At 34.2% G+C, this 13,070-nt stretch overlaps 1 protein-coding gene across 1 annotated transcript in view; it reads right to left on the bottom strand.

Moving 5' to 3' along the window:
• Positions 1-785: 785 nt before the first annotated feature.
• TMX1 (thioredoxin related transmembrane protein 1) overlaps positions 786-13,070 on the bottom strand; it is a 61,555-nt gene continuing 49,270 nt past the window's right edge. Inside the window, exons 3-8 of the mRNA XM_027841691.1 lie at positions 10,763-10,808; positions 6,320-6,448; positions 5,309-5,354; positions 5,112-5,213; positions 4,927-4,996; positions 786-1,459 (exon numbers count right to left, since the gene is read on the bottom strand). Of these exons, the coding sequence (XP_027697492.1) occupies positions 1,281-1,459; positions 4,927-4,996; positions 5,112-5,213; positions 5,309-5,354; positions 6,320-6,448; positions 10,763-10,808 (572 nt within the window). The 3' untranslated portion in view covers positions 786-1,280. The remainder of the gene's footprint in view (positions 1,460-4,926; positions 4,997-5,111; positions 5,214-5,308; positions 5,355-6,319; positions 6,449-10,762; positions 10,809-13,070) is intronic.

Genomic DNA, 13,070 nt, shown 5'->3' with positions numbered 1-13,070 from the left:
AGACAAAATATATCAAAATTACTAGATGTAAAATACTTTTTCCAATATGAGTAGTGAACCTTGGGTTTGGGGTTGTTTTTTTTTTTTTGCTAGTTACTACGAAATACTAATTTAAAAATAATTAGATATTAAAAATATTTTCTGAATATTTCAGTTTAAATAAGTTTAAAATTTTAAACATTGTTTGCCCCAGAGTAGTTCAGATACCAAATTATTAGCAATTTTTATTTTTCTGTCAAAAGCAATTCAAATGAAAAGCACAGTAATAATGACATAAGACTTAAATAGGACTGCTTGAGTGATTTCAATTCTCAACAGACAATGCTAAAATGTTACGCATATTTTAATACTTTCATTTGCACAAAGTTAATTTCCTTTTTAAAGGAAATTTCTAAAAATAGCTTTTTCCTTGTTAGTTCCTGAATTATCTAAAATTCAGAATATTGTTTTTCTCCAAGAACAGTTTAAATCCCAAATAATATGAAAAATGTTTACTCTCACCTCAGAAAGATCACAGGATGATCATAGACTAAGAAAATGGATCTTCAGGTCACAGGAATGAAATAATAAAATCTTGAGTAATCAAGTTAAATATAATTTGGAATGTAAGAAAATGTGTAATTAAAGAAAAGCATAAGAAATATCTTTTGCAGAAGGGAGTTTTTTAACTACAGAAAATAACCCAAAAAAGTCATGATTGCTGACCTGAGGTGAAATTGAGACATTATAATAATAGAATTTATGATCACTAAGTTTCTATTATTGTTACCATGTGTAGGAAGTAGTATAATTAAAAGCAGTCATTTTTATTAACAATATTAATATAGACATGGGGGGACATTTGGCCTACAGCACTACAAAAGATAAAAGTTTACTGTGAAATATATTTTCTTTACAAGACACTAGGAAAATTCTCACTTACAGTGAAGAGTTTTACTTAATTTTTTCCAAAAGTGAAATTAAGAAGTTTTACAAATGTTTTCTCTAGAATTGATTAGCATAAACTCTTTAAATTCCCCCAAAAGGTAAACAAGTTATAATTAAAGAAAAAAAGATATTTATCTTATTGTTCGACACCAGGTTCTTCTCGTTTTCAAAGCCTCTTTCAGGATTCCATTCCAGATGCTAATACTATTTTTTAAAGGTAAACTGTTGAATTTATTGAAAAGATATCTAACTGCTACAATGTACAAGTCAGTTATTTCAAACCAAAAGGTTAGATTATCATTTATCATTCTTCATACTTTTGTCACAATAATAACTTTTAAATTAACTAAGAACTAAGACTTATCAACTACTGAAAGAGGACTGACAATGCGTTGTCTCATTGCAGTCTGTGAAAAGTCTTTTTTAGATGGATTTTTGTTCTCTGATTCATCATATGAATGATCCTCTTCATCTTCCTCTTGTTCCTGTTCCAATTTTTTCAAAAGATGGGCAGATTCTGGCAGCAGTTTTTCTTAAAGAAAAAAAAAAGTCATACACAATTAGTTTAAGAAGTCTTATGAAGTTTAAGAAAATTTACTGAACAATTTAGAGATCTTCAAATTAAATAAACATTGATAAGCAATTATATTGCCTCAACTCCTATTTATCAAGAGCTTAGACTTCCAACAATAATTAGTTATTATAAACTCTTTAGATGTTTACGCACAGCGCAAGACAGAATAATAGACAGTATAAGAAGGAAGAAGCAAAATAAGATTCTCATTTTCATGGTATACTAGAAAGACTGGTGGATCCTAGAATACTGCTTTGTAAAGTATAATATTTCAAGTAGTCATTCAGTTTCTGCTTACAGGCGTTCAAAGATAGAGAACTCCTTACCCACCACAGTGTCAGGATAACAAGCACAGTTAACATTGTAATAAAATTTTCTTGACATTGTAAGCTATAAAATAAACATAAATCGTTGGCATTTCTACATATTACCAACAAAGTCCGATAGAAAGAGAAATTCCATTTAAAGTTACTGTAGACATTATAAAATATTTAGGAGTCTACCTACCGAAACTAACCCAGGAACTATACGAATACAATCACAAAACACTTTCGTACAAATAAAGTCAGAACTAAATAACTGGAAAAACATCAGTTGCTCATGGGTAGGCCGAGCTAATATAATAAAAACGACAATTCTACTTAAGCTAATTTACTTATTCAGTGTCATACCAATCAAATTACCAAAATATTATTTTATAGAATTAGAAAAAATAGTAACAAGATTCATTTGGAAGAACAAAACGTCCAGAATATCAAGGGAACTAATGAAAAGAAATGCAGGAGAAGGTGGCCTAGCTACTCCAGATCTTAAATTGTATTATAAAGCAGCAATCATCAAAACTGCTTGGTACTAGCTAAGAAATAGAGCGATGGATCTTGCACAGGTTAAGTATGCAAGACACAGTAGTCAATGACTGTAGTAATCTATTATTTGATGAATCCAAAGACCCCAGCTTCTGGGATAAAAACTCACTATTTGACAAAAACTACTGGGAAAACTGGAAAAGAATATGGAAGAAACTATGCAGAGATCAAAATCTCACACCATATACCAAAAAAAAGTCAAAATGGGTTCACGATTTAGATATAAAGGTTGATACTATAAGCAAACTGGGAGAGCAAGGAATAGTTTACCTATCAGATTTATGGAGAACAGAAGAACTCATGACCAAACAGGAGACAGAGAACATTACGAAATGCAAAATGGATAACTGTGATTACATTTAAGTGAAAAGTTTTTGCATAAACAAAGCCAATGCAACCAAGGTTAGAAGGAAAGGAGAAAATTGGGAAAGAATTTTTACAACCAGTTTCTCTGATAAGGGCCTCAACTCTAAAATATATAGAGAATTAAGTCAAATTTATAACAAGTCATTGCCCAATTGATAAACAGTCAAAGGATATGAACAGGCAGTTCTCAGATGAAGAAATTAAAGCCATTTATAGTCACCTGAAGAAATGCTCTAACTCACTATTGAGTAGAGAAATGCAAATCAAAACAACTCTGAGGTACCACATCACACCTATCAGATTGGCCAACACAACAAAACAGGACAATAATAAATGTTGGAGAAGATATGGGAAAATTGGAACACTAATGCATTATTGGTGGAGTTGTGAAATGATCCAACCATTTTGGAGAGCAATTTGGAACTATGCCAAAGGGCTATAAAAATGTGCATACACTCAGACCCAGCAATAGCACTTCTAGGGCTATATCCCAAAGAGATCATACAAATGTGGAAAAGGACCCACATGGAAAAAATATTTATAGCAGCTCTTTTTGTGGTGGCACAAAATTGGAAATTGAGAGGATACCCATCAACTAGGGAATGGCTGAACAAATTGTGGTATATGAATGTAATGGAATACTACTGCACTATAAGAAATGATGAACAGGCAGACTTCAGAAAAACCTAGAAAGACCTGTATGGTCTGATGCTGAGTGAAGTGAGCAGAACCAGGAGAACATTGTACACAGTAACAGCCACATTGTGCAAAGATTAATACAAGACTTAACCCTTCTCAGCAATATAAGGATCTAAGACATCTCCAAAGGCCTAATGATGGAAAATGCTAACCACATCCAAAGAAAGAATAATGGAGTTTGAATGCAGATCAAAGCATACTATTTGCTATTTTTCTTCTTCTGTTGTGTTTTGTTTCCTCTTTCTGGTGGTTCCCCCTATTGGTTCTAATTCTTCCTTACAACATCACTAATGTGAAAAAATATTTAAAAAGAATGTATATGTATAGCCTATATCAGATTGCATGCCATCTTGGGGAGGGAGGTGGAGAAAAATTTAAATCTCAAAAGCTTATGGAAGTGATTTTTGATAAATCAAAATAAATTAATTAAAAAAAAATTTTCTTGACACAGTCAATTCCATATTTTAAGAAGCGTCAATTGTAAGGAAGTTTTTCCTCATGATTTGAGTTGAAATCTTCTTCCTTGTAACTTTTACCTCTTAAACCTAATTCTGCTTCCCAAGATAAAGGGGAAGTTTAAGTCCCTCTTTCACATGACAATCTTTCAAATATTTGAAACAACAATCAAATCAACTTATTCTTCTTCAAATTAATTAATTCCAGTTCCTTTACCCAATCCTAATATGACATGTTGACTTATGTGCCCTCTGGACCCAGTTCAGTTTGCCAACAACTGATCAAAAATGTTGAATCTAGAACTATTAAGTAATATAAGACAGGAACAACCCTTGCTCTGAGCCATCATCTCCAAGGGCAAAAAGGCATCGATCAACTGATTGATGAGGAGGATAAGTTCCTTTTCCAGGTCCCTAATAATGTCTTAAAGAGAAACATTCTCTGAGTGGAGGGGCCAGCAATGTTAATGGAAATGTGATTTTTCCCAGACATGGCCCTTAGTACGTGATCCTATTCACTGAGCCTATGTGCCCTTCCCTCTTGTCTTCCAAGCAAATGAAAATGATTGTGAGTAACTACAATAAACGAGTCTTAGAAAAAAGACTACTTATTATCTGAAAAGCAGGGAAACAGTGAAGGAGGGAATAATGGGAGGGCAAGTAAAATTAGGATCTCTTGGAACTAACAATTTCATCTTACCAACAGGTCTTTCAGGTTTTGAGGGGATAAGTCACCTTGGATATTCTCATTCTTTGGAAGCAAACAACATACTGTTTTAATAGATATTTGGGTCTATATGGTTCTTTAATTTCTGAGCTACTTCTAGTAAAGTTCTATAAGCTAAGAAAAAGACAATGGCTGAAGAGGAAATTTTTGGTAAGATTCCTTTGGCGAAATAAGCATACTTCCCCTTTTGTTATGCTAGATTTCGATCAAACATTTCCACCCTAGGATTTTGCAATACCTTAGCATGTCCGCTAATTAACAGGACACCACAAAACTCTCAAAAAGTTTAAGTTAATTTAAAAACATACTTACTTGAATAAGTATACTGCAGTGGTTTATTCCTTTTCGAAGGACAAAGGAAGTCTGCCACAAATACCATAACCTGTAACCAGAAAAAATGAGAGAAATCAGAGCATCTAGTGACAGATAACTCAAACTCTATCTCATAAAGGTCTATAAATTCATATTCCTAACAATCTGAGAAAAGGTATACTCACAAGTCCTAGTATTAGGCCTGAGAACAGAGTTGCTAAGGCAAAAATTGCATAGGATCCCCAAACTGGTATTTTAAGGTCTTCTGTAAAATAGTTATGGCAAGTCTAAATTTTAAAGAGAATAAAGAGTGAACTAAGAAACTGGTCATTTCAACAGAGCAGCAAATTGTTTAAAACTGAAAGAAGATTTAAGTCCATACCCTAATCCACATAGACAGCTGAAAAAGAGCTGACATACTGCTCATACTAAAATAAAAGATACATAATTAGAAAACATGACAAGATTGGTGAGTCTATTGAATTTATACTGAAACAGAACTGCCTGTAGATGGGACTGCAGTTATTGACAAATTGTTACTACCTGATTTCTCCATACCCTGAACAGATAGCTACTGATTTCTTTGACTATATCTCCCTTCTCCTAAGTATGAAAATTTATTTGCTTTGTAGGTTGTTCCTTTCAGTCATTTTTTGCATATTTTTAATACAAGACAAATGTGTGTATTTCCACATATATACACATATATGTATATGTATGTGTGTGAGTGTATTTCTAAGTAAGAATCCATCAAAGGTTATACATTTTTTCCCTCCCTCAACCCCAGAGAATTGAAGATTTGAAAAATGTAGTTTTCTCTATTTTCTTAATGATATTGTTTTCACAGTGTCAAATCACAATAATATCAGTAGCAGATTCATAGGACATTCAATGAGCCTCCATACTCAGACTAAATTATATCCCCAGAGTAATCGATGTTTCAAAATGACTTTAAGCTACTACTTATCCCCCTCCCCCCAAATTTTTTACTCCTTTAGTGAAAAGCAATCTGATTGTTCTATATCATGGCATCATAATGAAAATACACTTTACAATTTCTTAAATTATGCTGTAACACTCACCCCTCCCCATTTTGGTTTATCACTTAGTCCTTAAAAGCTTTTTTTTTTTTTTGCTGCTCCTAAAAGCAAAATCAAGTCACTTTTAGAGAATGCCCCTTTCCTTTCTATTTTATCAACTGATATGTCCAAGTCCTATATGCAGTAGGAGCACAAACGGCAAAAACTTCAGAAGCCTAAGATTTAAACTAAGATTTAATATTTTCTTCATATATATAGTAAATATTTTTTCCAAGTTATTACTTTACAATAATCAGATTGTCACTAATACTTTAAAATCTAAAAGGGAGGAGTAAAAATCCAAAAATGCTTACAGAAAAGAACCTGGCCCAAACCATGAAGAAATAGGTTCAATATTTTTCCACTGTTTGTCATTTATGAAACTTATAAAGTCCTTTTTAGTCCTGGGGCCTTGATATCTTCTAAATTCTCCATCTCTACAGCTATGTAAAAAATAAAAAGGATATCAGACTCCAAATCATAAATTACAGCTGTCATATATACAGAAAGTAGTAAGTCTCAATTAAAGAGCTAAAATTATACTTCTATATTTACATTGTTTTTCATTGAATATTAACATTTAAAGTTAGTAGTAGTACATAAATATATTACATTGATCATTTTCACTCATGAAATTCTAGTCCAAAATATAAATGAGGAGCAATATAACTTTCTTCTTAAGTCATACAGTTCAATACCATTACCATTAATTTACTTTAGTCAATAAAATTATGGACATCTGCCACAAGGAAAAAAAATCATGAAGTCTTGCCATACTTCAATGTATTAGTATTATGCATCATGGGAACAAAATTCTGAGGTATCAAATTTATAGAAAAATAAAATTAAGTAATGCTCAAAGAAATTTATGAGAAACTTAATAGGCCTCTAAATGAATAAGCTAGTAGCTGATAATCAAAATAACAAAGTCAGAGGATATTCTGGGAAGATGGTAGATCAGGTCAGAAATTTCTAGGCTCTCTAGATTTTCTCCACAGACAGACAGAAAATAGCCATGAAATGAATGCAAAGCAGCAAAAATAAAGGAGTAAAGCAGCTGTCTGCCTAAGACAACTTGAAAGGACCTCAGAAAAGACAGGGCCCTCAGGAGCTGAAGTTTGGCCTCAGTGAAATACAGATAATTATAGGCTGACTCCACTGAATCAACAAACAGAAAGCCCCAGAGCATCTCTGTTAGGAAGCAGACTAGGTAGGCCTCAAGAAATTTCACCTCATGAAAAGAAATACTAGGGGAGGTAGCCTAGCTGTACCAGATCTTAAATTTTATTATAAAGCAGCAATAACCAAACTACTTGTTAGTGGCTAAGAAATAGAGTGGTGGATCAGTGGAATAGGATAGATACGCAAAGCACAGTAGTCAATGACTATAGTAATCTAGTGTCCAGCTTCTGGAATAAGAACTCACTATTTGACAAAAACTGTTGGGAAAACTGGAAAATACTATGGCAGAAACTAGGCACAGACCAACATCTAACACCGTATACCAAAATAAAGTCAAAATGGATACATGATTCAGATAATAAAGGCTGATACTGTAAGCAAGCTGGGAGAGCAAGGAATAGTTTACCTCTCAGATTTATGGAGAACAGAAGAATTTATGACCAAACAAGAGACAGAGAACATTATGAAATGCAAAATGGGTAATTTTGATTACATTAAATTGAAAAGGTTTTGCACAAACAAAGCCAAAGCAATCAAAATTAGGAGGAAGCAGAAAACTGGGAAACAATTTTTACAACCAGTATCTCTAATAAAGACCCCATTTCTAAAATATATTCTATATATAAGTCATTCCTCAACTGATAAATTTGGTCCAAGGATATGGACAGGCAGTTTTCAGAGGAAGAAATTAAAGTTATCTTTAGTCATATGAAAAAATGCTCTAAATCACTACTGAGTAGAGAAATGCAAATCAAAACAACTGTGAAGTACCACATCACATCTATCAGATTGGCTAACATGACAAAACAGGACAATGATAAATGTTGGAGAAGATGTGGGAAAACTGGAACACTAAAATGTATTATTGGTGGTGTCATGAACTGATCCAACCATTTTGGAGAGCAATTTGGAACTATGCCCAAAAGACTATAAAAATGTGCATACCCTTTGACCCAGCAATACCACTTCTAGGTCTGTATCCCCAAGAGATCATAAAAATGGGAAAAGGACCCACATTTGCAAAAATATTTATAGCAGCTCTTACTGCAAAGAACTGAAATTGAGGGATGCCCATCAATTGGGGAATGGCTGAACAAACTTCTATGTGAATGTGATGGAATACTATTGTACAATAAGAAATGATGAACAGGCATAGCCTTTGACCCAGCAATACCACTTCTAGGGCTGTATCCCAAAGAGATCATACAAATGGGAAAAGGACCCACATGTATAAAAATATTTAAGGCAGTTCTTTTTGTGGTGGCAAACAATTGGAAATTAAAGGAATGCCCATCAGTTGGGGAATGGCTGAACAAGTTGTGGTATATGAAGTAATGGAATATTATTGTGCTGTAAGAAATGATGAGCAGGCAAACTTCAGAAAAACCTGGAAAGACTTATATGAACTGATGCTGAGTGAAGTGAGCACAACTAGGAGAACATTGTACACAGTAATAGTCATAATGTGAGATGACTGACTTTGATAGACTTGGCTCTTCTCAGCAATGCAAGGATCTAAGTCAACTCCAAATGATTCATTATAGAAAATGCTATCCACATCCAGAGAAAGAATTATGGAGTCTGAATGCAGATGGAAGCATACTATTGCTCTCCTTTTTCTTTCTTGTTTTATTTTACTGCTTCATTCTTGTGGCTCCTCCTGTTAATTCTAATTGTTCTTTACATCATGACTAATGGGACAATATGCTTATTATAAATGTATAAGTAGAGCCTACTATCAGATGGCATGCAGTCTTGGGGGGGATAGAAGAGAGGGAGGAGGAGAAAATTTAAAACTCAAAATCTTATGGAAGTGAATGTTGAAAACTAAAAATAAAGAAATAAATAAATAGATAGATAGATAGATAGATAAATAGAAAAAAGAAATTTCACCTCAACTTTCACCTCACTCACTACCTCAAAATATTTCACCTCATGAACTTTTTTTTACCTCACAGCCTCAGGCACTTTCACCTCATGAACTTTTTTACCTCACAAACTTTCATCTAAGGATCAGCAGATGGATGAGTGAGAGAAGACTGAAGGACCCCTGCTGTTTCCAAAGGCCAGACCTAGCAGTGCTAACCAGAAGTGACCCCAGGCTGTGGCTGTGGGCAAGGAGGAGCGAGCACATGTCCTGTGAGTGGGGTACCACATGGAGCAAGAACATTTTTGGAACAGCATGGCTGGGGCCCTACAAATGATTTAGGGGAGGAGAGGAGTCACTGAGGTTGAGCCACTGGAGTGAATTCAGAAGATTATAGTAAAGGAGGATCTGAGGCCTAGGGCAACAATACCCACAACTCAAAATAAAACAAAATAAAAATGATTAAGCAAAGGAAAAAGAACCCAACCACAGATAGCTACTTTGGTGTAAAAGAATATCTTGGTTCATATTCAAAGGAAGACAGTGTAGTTAAAAAAAACAAAACAAAACAACACTCCTACCCCAAAGAGTAACATCAAATGGTCACAAACCCAAAAGGAGCTCTTGCAAGAACTCCAAAAGAAATTCAAAAATCAGATTAGAGAGACTGAGGAAAAATTAGAAAAAAAAATAAAAGCAATCCAAGAAAATTATGAAAAGTAAGTTAAAAAAGACGAAAAAGATGTCCAAAATTTTCAGGAAGAAAATAACTCCTTGAAAACTAAAATTAGTGGGGCAGCTAGGTGGCGCAGTGGATAGAGCACCGGGCCTGAAGTCAGGAGGACCTGAGTTCAAACCCAGCCTCAGATCAACACTTGACACTTACTAGCTGTGTGACCCTGGGCAAGTCACTTAACCCCAATTGCCTAAAAAAAAACTAATTAAAAAAAAAAGAAAACTAAAATTAGGCAAGAGGAATTGAATGACATTATAAGACACCAAGAAATAATAAAACAAGAAAAAACACAGAAGAGAATCTAAAACACCTCATTAGAAAAACAACTGATTTGCAGCACAGATCAAGGAGTGACAACATAAGAATTGCTGGACTACCTGAAAGTTATGATCAAAAAAATAATCTGGATACAATATTACAAGAAATTATTAAGGAAAACTGCCCTGAAATTCTAGAAAAAGAGGGTAAATTAGAAATAGAAAATCAAAGGAGTAATGAAATTGAAAGTTAAAAAAAATTTTCAATAAACAAAATTAGAAGCTAGTTTTATGGAAAAAAAATAAGATGATAAATTAGCCAACGGTTAATTTGATTTAAAAAGAGAAGAAAGCCAAATTACCAGTAGGTCTCAAGACAGAACTATGCTTTACTGAAATAAGACTCCTATATTTTCTCTATTATTACATGTACCGAGAACTAATTTCAAAGATCTAAATTTCATTGTGATCTAGTGGATAGAGAGATAGCCTTAGACTCAGAAGAATTGTGTTCAAGCCTCTTATACATATCAGTTCTATAAACATGGCAAAGTAACTTAACCTTTCAGTGTTCCAGGAAACTAAGACTGTACTGGAAGAAGTAATACAAATGCTGACTTGTTTTGATAGTGAGATTCCATACTTGGAGATCCCTACACCAATGAAATCATAAGCCTAATCAAAACAAAACAAAACCCCACTTTCAAATACTTACTGGTAGATAGTGGGAAGCGCAGTTATGATAAACCGACCACTAAGACCTGTAAATAAATATTAAGGCTTGATAAATATAATAAAAAAAATTCTGGCAGAGATACACTGATAGGTTTCCCCAGGCTAAATATATATCACTTTTAAATTGCAAGTACTTCTCTTATATTTTAAAGAATTTTTTATATGTTATATTACCTATATTTCCAATTATGTCCTTTCCCTTCCTTTGAAAAGAATTAAACAATTAAACAAGGGTTGATCAACAAATTGAGAAAGTCTCACAGTATGTGTAGCATTCCATTCCCATAGTTCCTCACCTTTGCAAAGAATGAGATGTCTTCTCACAGCAATTCACACTATGACATGCTCATAGATCATAGTCGTGGTCATTATAATTTCAGTATATTCAGTTTTGATTATTTTGTTGTTCTTTCCATTTTATGTTGCAGCAACTGTTTTCTTGAATCTGCTTACTCCACTCTGAATAATTCATATATGCTTCTCTTTATTCATCCTATTCACTGTTTCTTAAAGCAAGGTGATATTCCATTATATTCATGTACCACAATTAGTTTATCCACTTCCCAAATGATGGGAATCTATTTTGTTTTAAATTCTTTGCTACTACAAAAAGTTAATGCTATAAATATCTTACATGGAAACTTTCTTTTTATTATTCTACCTCCTTGAGATATGTATGCCTAGCAGTAGGATCTTTGGATCAAGTGATACTGACATTTAAGACACTTTCTTTGCTTAATTCCAAATTCCTTTCCAGACGATCGGACTAAATCAGTTCCCCATCAGGAGTGCATTAATGTTTTTTATTTCCATAGGCCTTCCAACCATTAATGACTTGTTGTTCAGTTGTTCTCAGTCATATCTGACTCTTTGTGATCCCATCTAGGGTTTTCTTGGCAAAGATACCAGAGTGGTTTGTCATTTCTTCTCCAGATCATTTTACAGATGAGGAAACTGAGGCTAACAGAGTTAAGTGACTTGCTAAGGGCCACACAGCTATAAGTGTCTGAGTCCAGATTTGAACTCAGGAAGATGAGTCTTCCCGACTCCTGACTCCAGGCCCAGTACTCTATTCACTGCATCACATTGCCCCAACATTGACTATTCCTATCTATAATTTTCTTTTTTAAATTATCTTTATGAAATCAATGGGTATAATGGCAAATCCTACTAAATGCACAAGTTATTCCATTCCATCCTTTTACAGAAGATTGCCTTCTCTATCTTCCCTACTCCCACCAATTTTCAATCACTCCCCGTTTACTGGCTGCCTCCTTACTGCCAGCAAACATACCTATGGCTCCTCTACCATCCAAAAAATCCAAAACAAAACAAAAAATTTTAAAACCCTCACTTGATCCATCCATCCCCCACAAGTTATCTTCCTATATCTTTCCTCTCTTTTGTGCCTAAATTTCTTAAGAAGACAGTCTACAATAAGTGCCTCCATTTCCTTTCCTTTCACTGTCTCCTTAAATCTTTATAGTCTGGCTTCTGATCTCATCATTCAACCAAAACTAGTCTCTCCAAAGTCACTAATAATCTCTTAATGGCCAAATCTAATGCTCTTTTCTCAATCCTCATCTTCCTTTACATCTCTGCAGGCTTTGGCACTGCCAATTACTCTCTCCTCCTTAATACTTTTTCTTTAAATTTGCACAATACTATTCTACCCTGGTTCTCCTTTCTAACTATTCTTTCTCAGTGTCATTTGATGGATATTCTCTCATGTCACACCTGCATAGAGGTTCTACAATGTTCGGTCCTGAGACATCTCTGCTTCTTTCTCTATACTATTTCACATTGGGATTTGTTCCCACACTTTCAATTATCATCTCTATACAGAAGACTCTCAGATCTGCTTGTCCAGCTAACCTCTCTCATGACTTCAGGTCCTGCATCTCCAACAGTGTATTAGACATTTTCAACCAGATGTCCCATAGACCTCAAACAACATGTCTAAAAATATATTCTGTATTTCCCCCCCAAATTCCCCCTTTTTCTAATGTCCCCACTATTGCCCAGGGTACCATCCTCCCAATCACCCAGGCTTGATACCTAAGTATCATCCTTTACTCCTTACATGCTCTCATCCCCATATTCAATCAGTTGTCAAGTCCTGTCATTTCTACCTTATACAGTGTATATATGTGTACAGGCCCTCATCAACTAATCTATTACAACAGCCTTCTGACTGTTCTGCCTGTTAAAAGCCTCTCCCTAGTCTAGAAGAACTTCCACTCAGTTGTCTTATCAATCATCAAAAAATATAAGTATAATCATATTAT

The sequence above is a fragment of the Vombatus ursinus genome, unplaced genomic scaffold, assembly GCF_900497805.2.
Source record: "Vombatus ursinus unplaced genomic scaffold, bare-nosed wombat genome assembly UNPS02004746.1, whole genome shotgun sequence".
Classification (NCBI taxonomy): domain Eukaryota; kingdom Metazoa; phylum Chordata; class Mammalia; order Diprotodontia; family Vombatidae; genus Vombatus; species Vombatus ursinus.
Note: the sequence above shows the minus strand (reverse complement) of the source record. Positions and strands in the feature narration are given on the sequence as shown.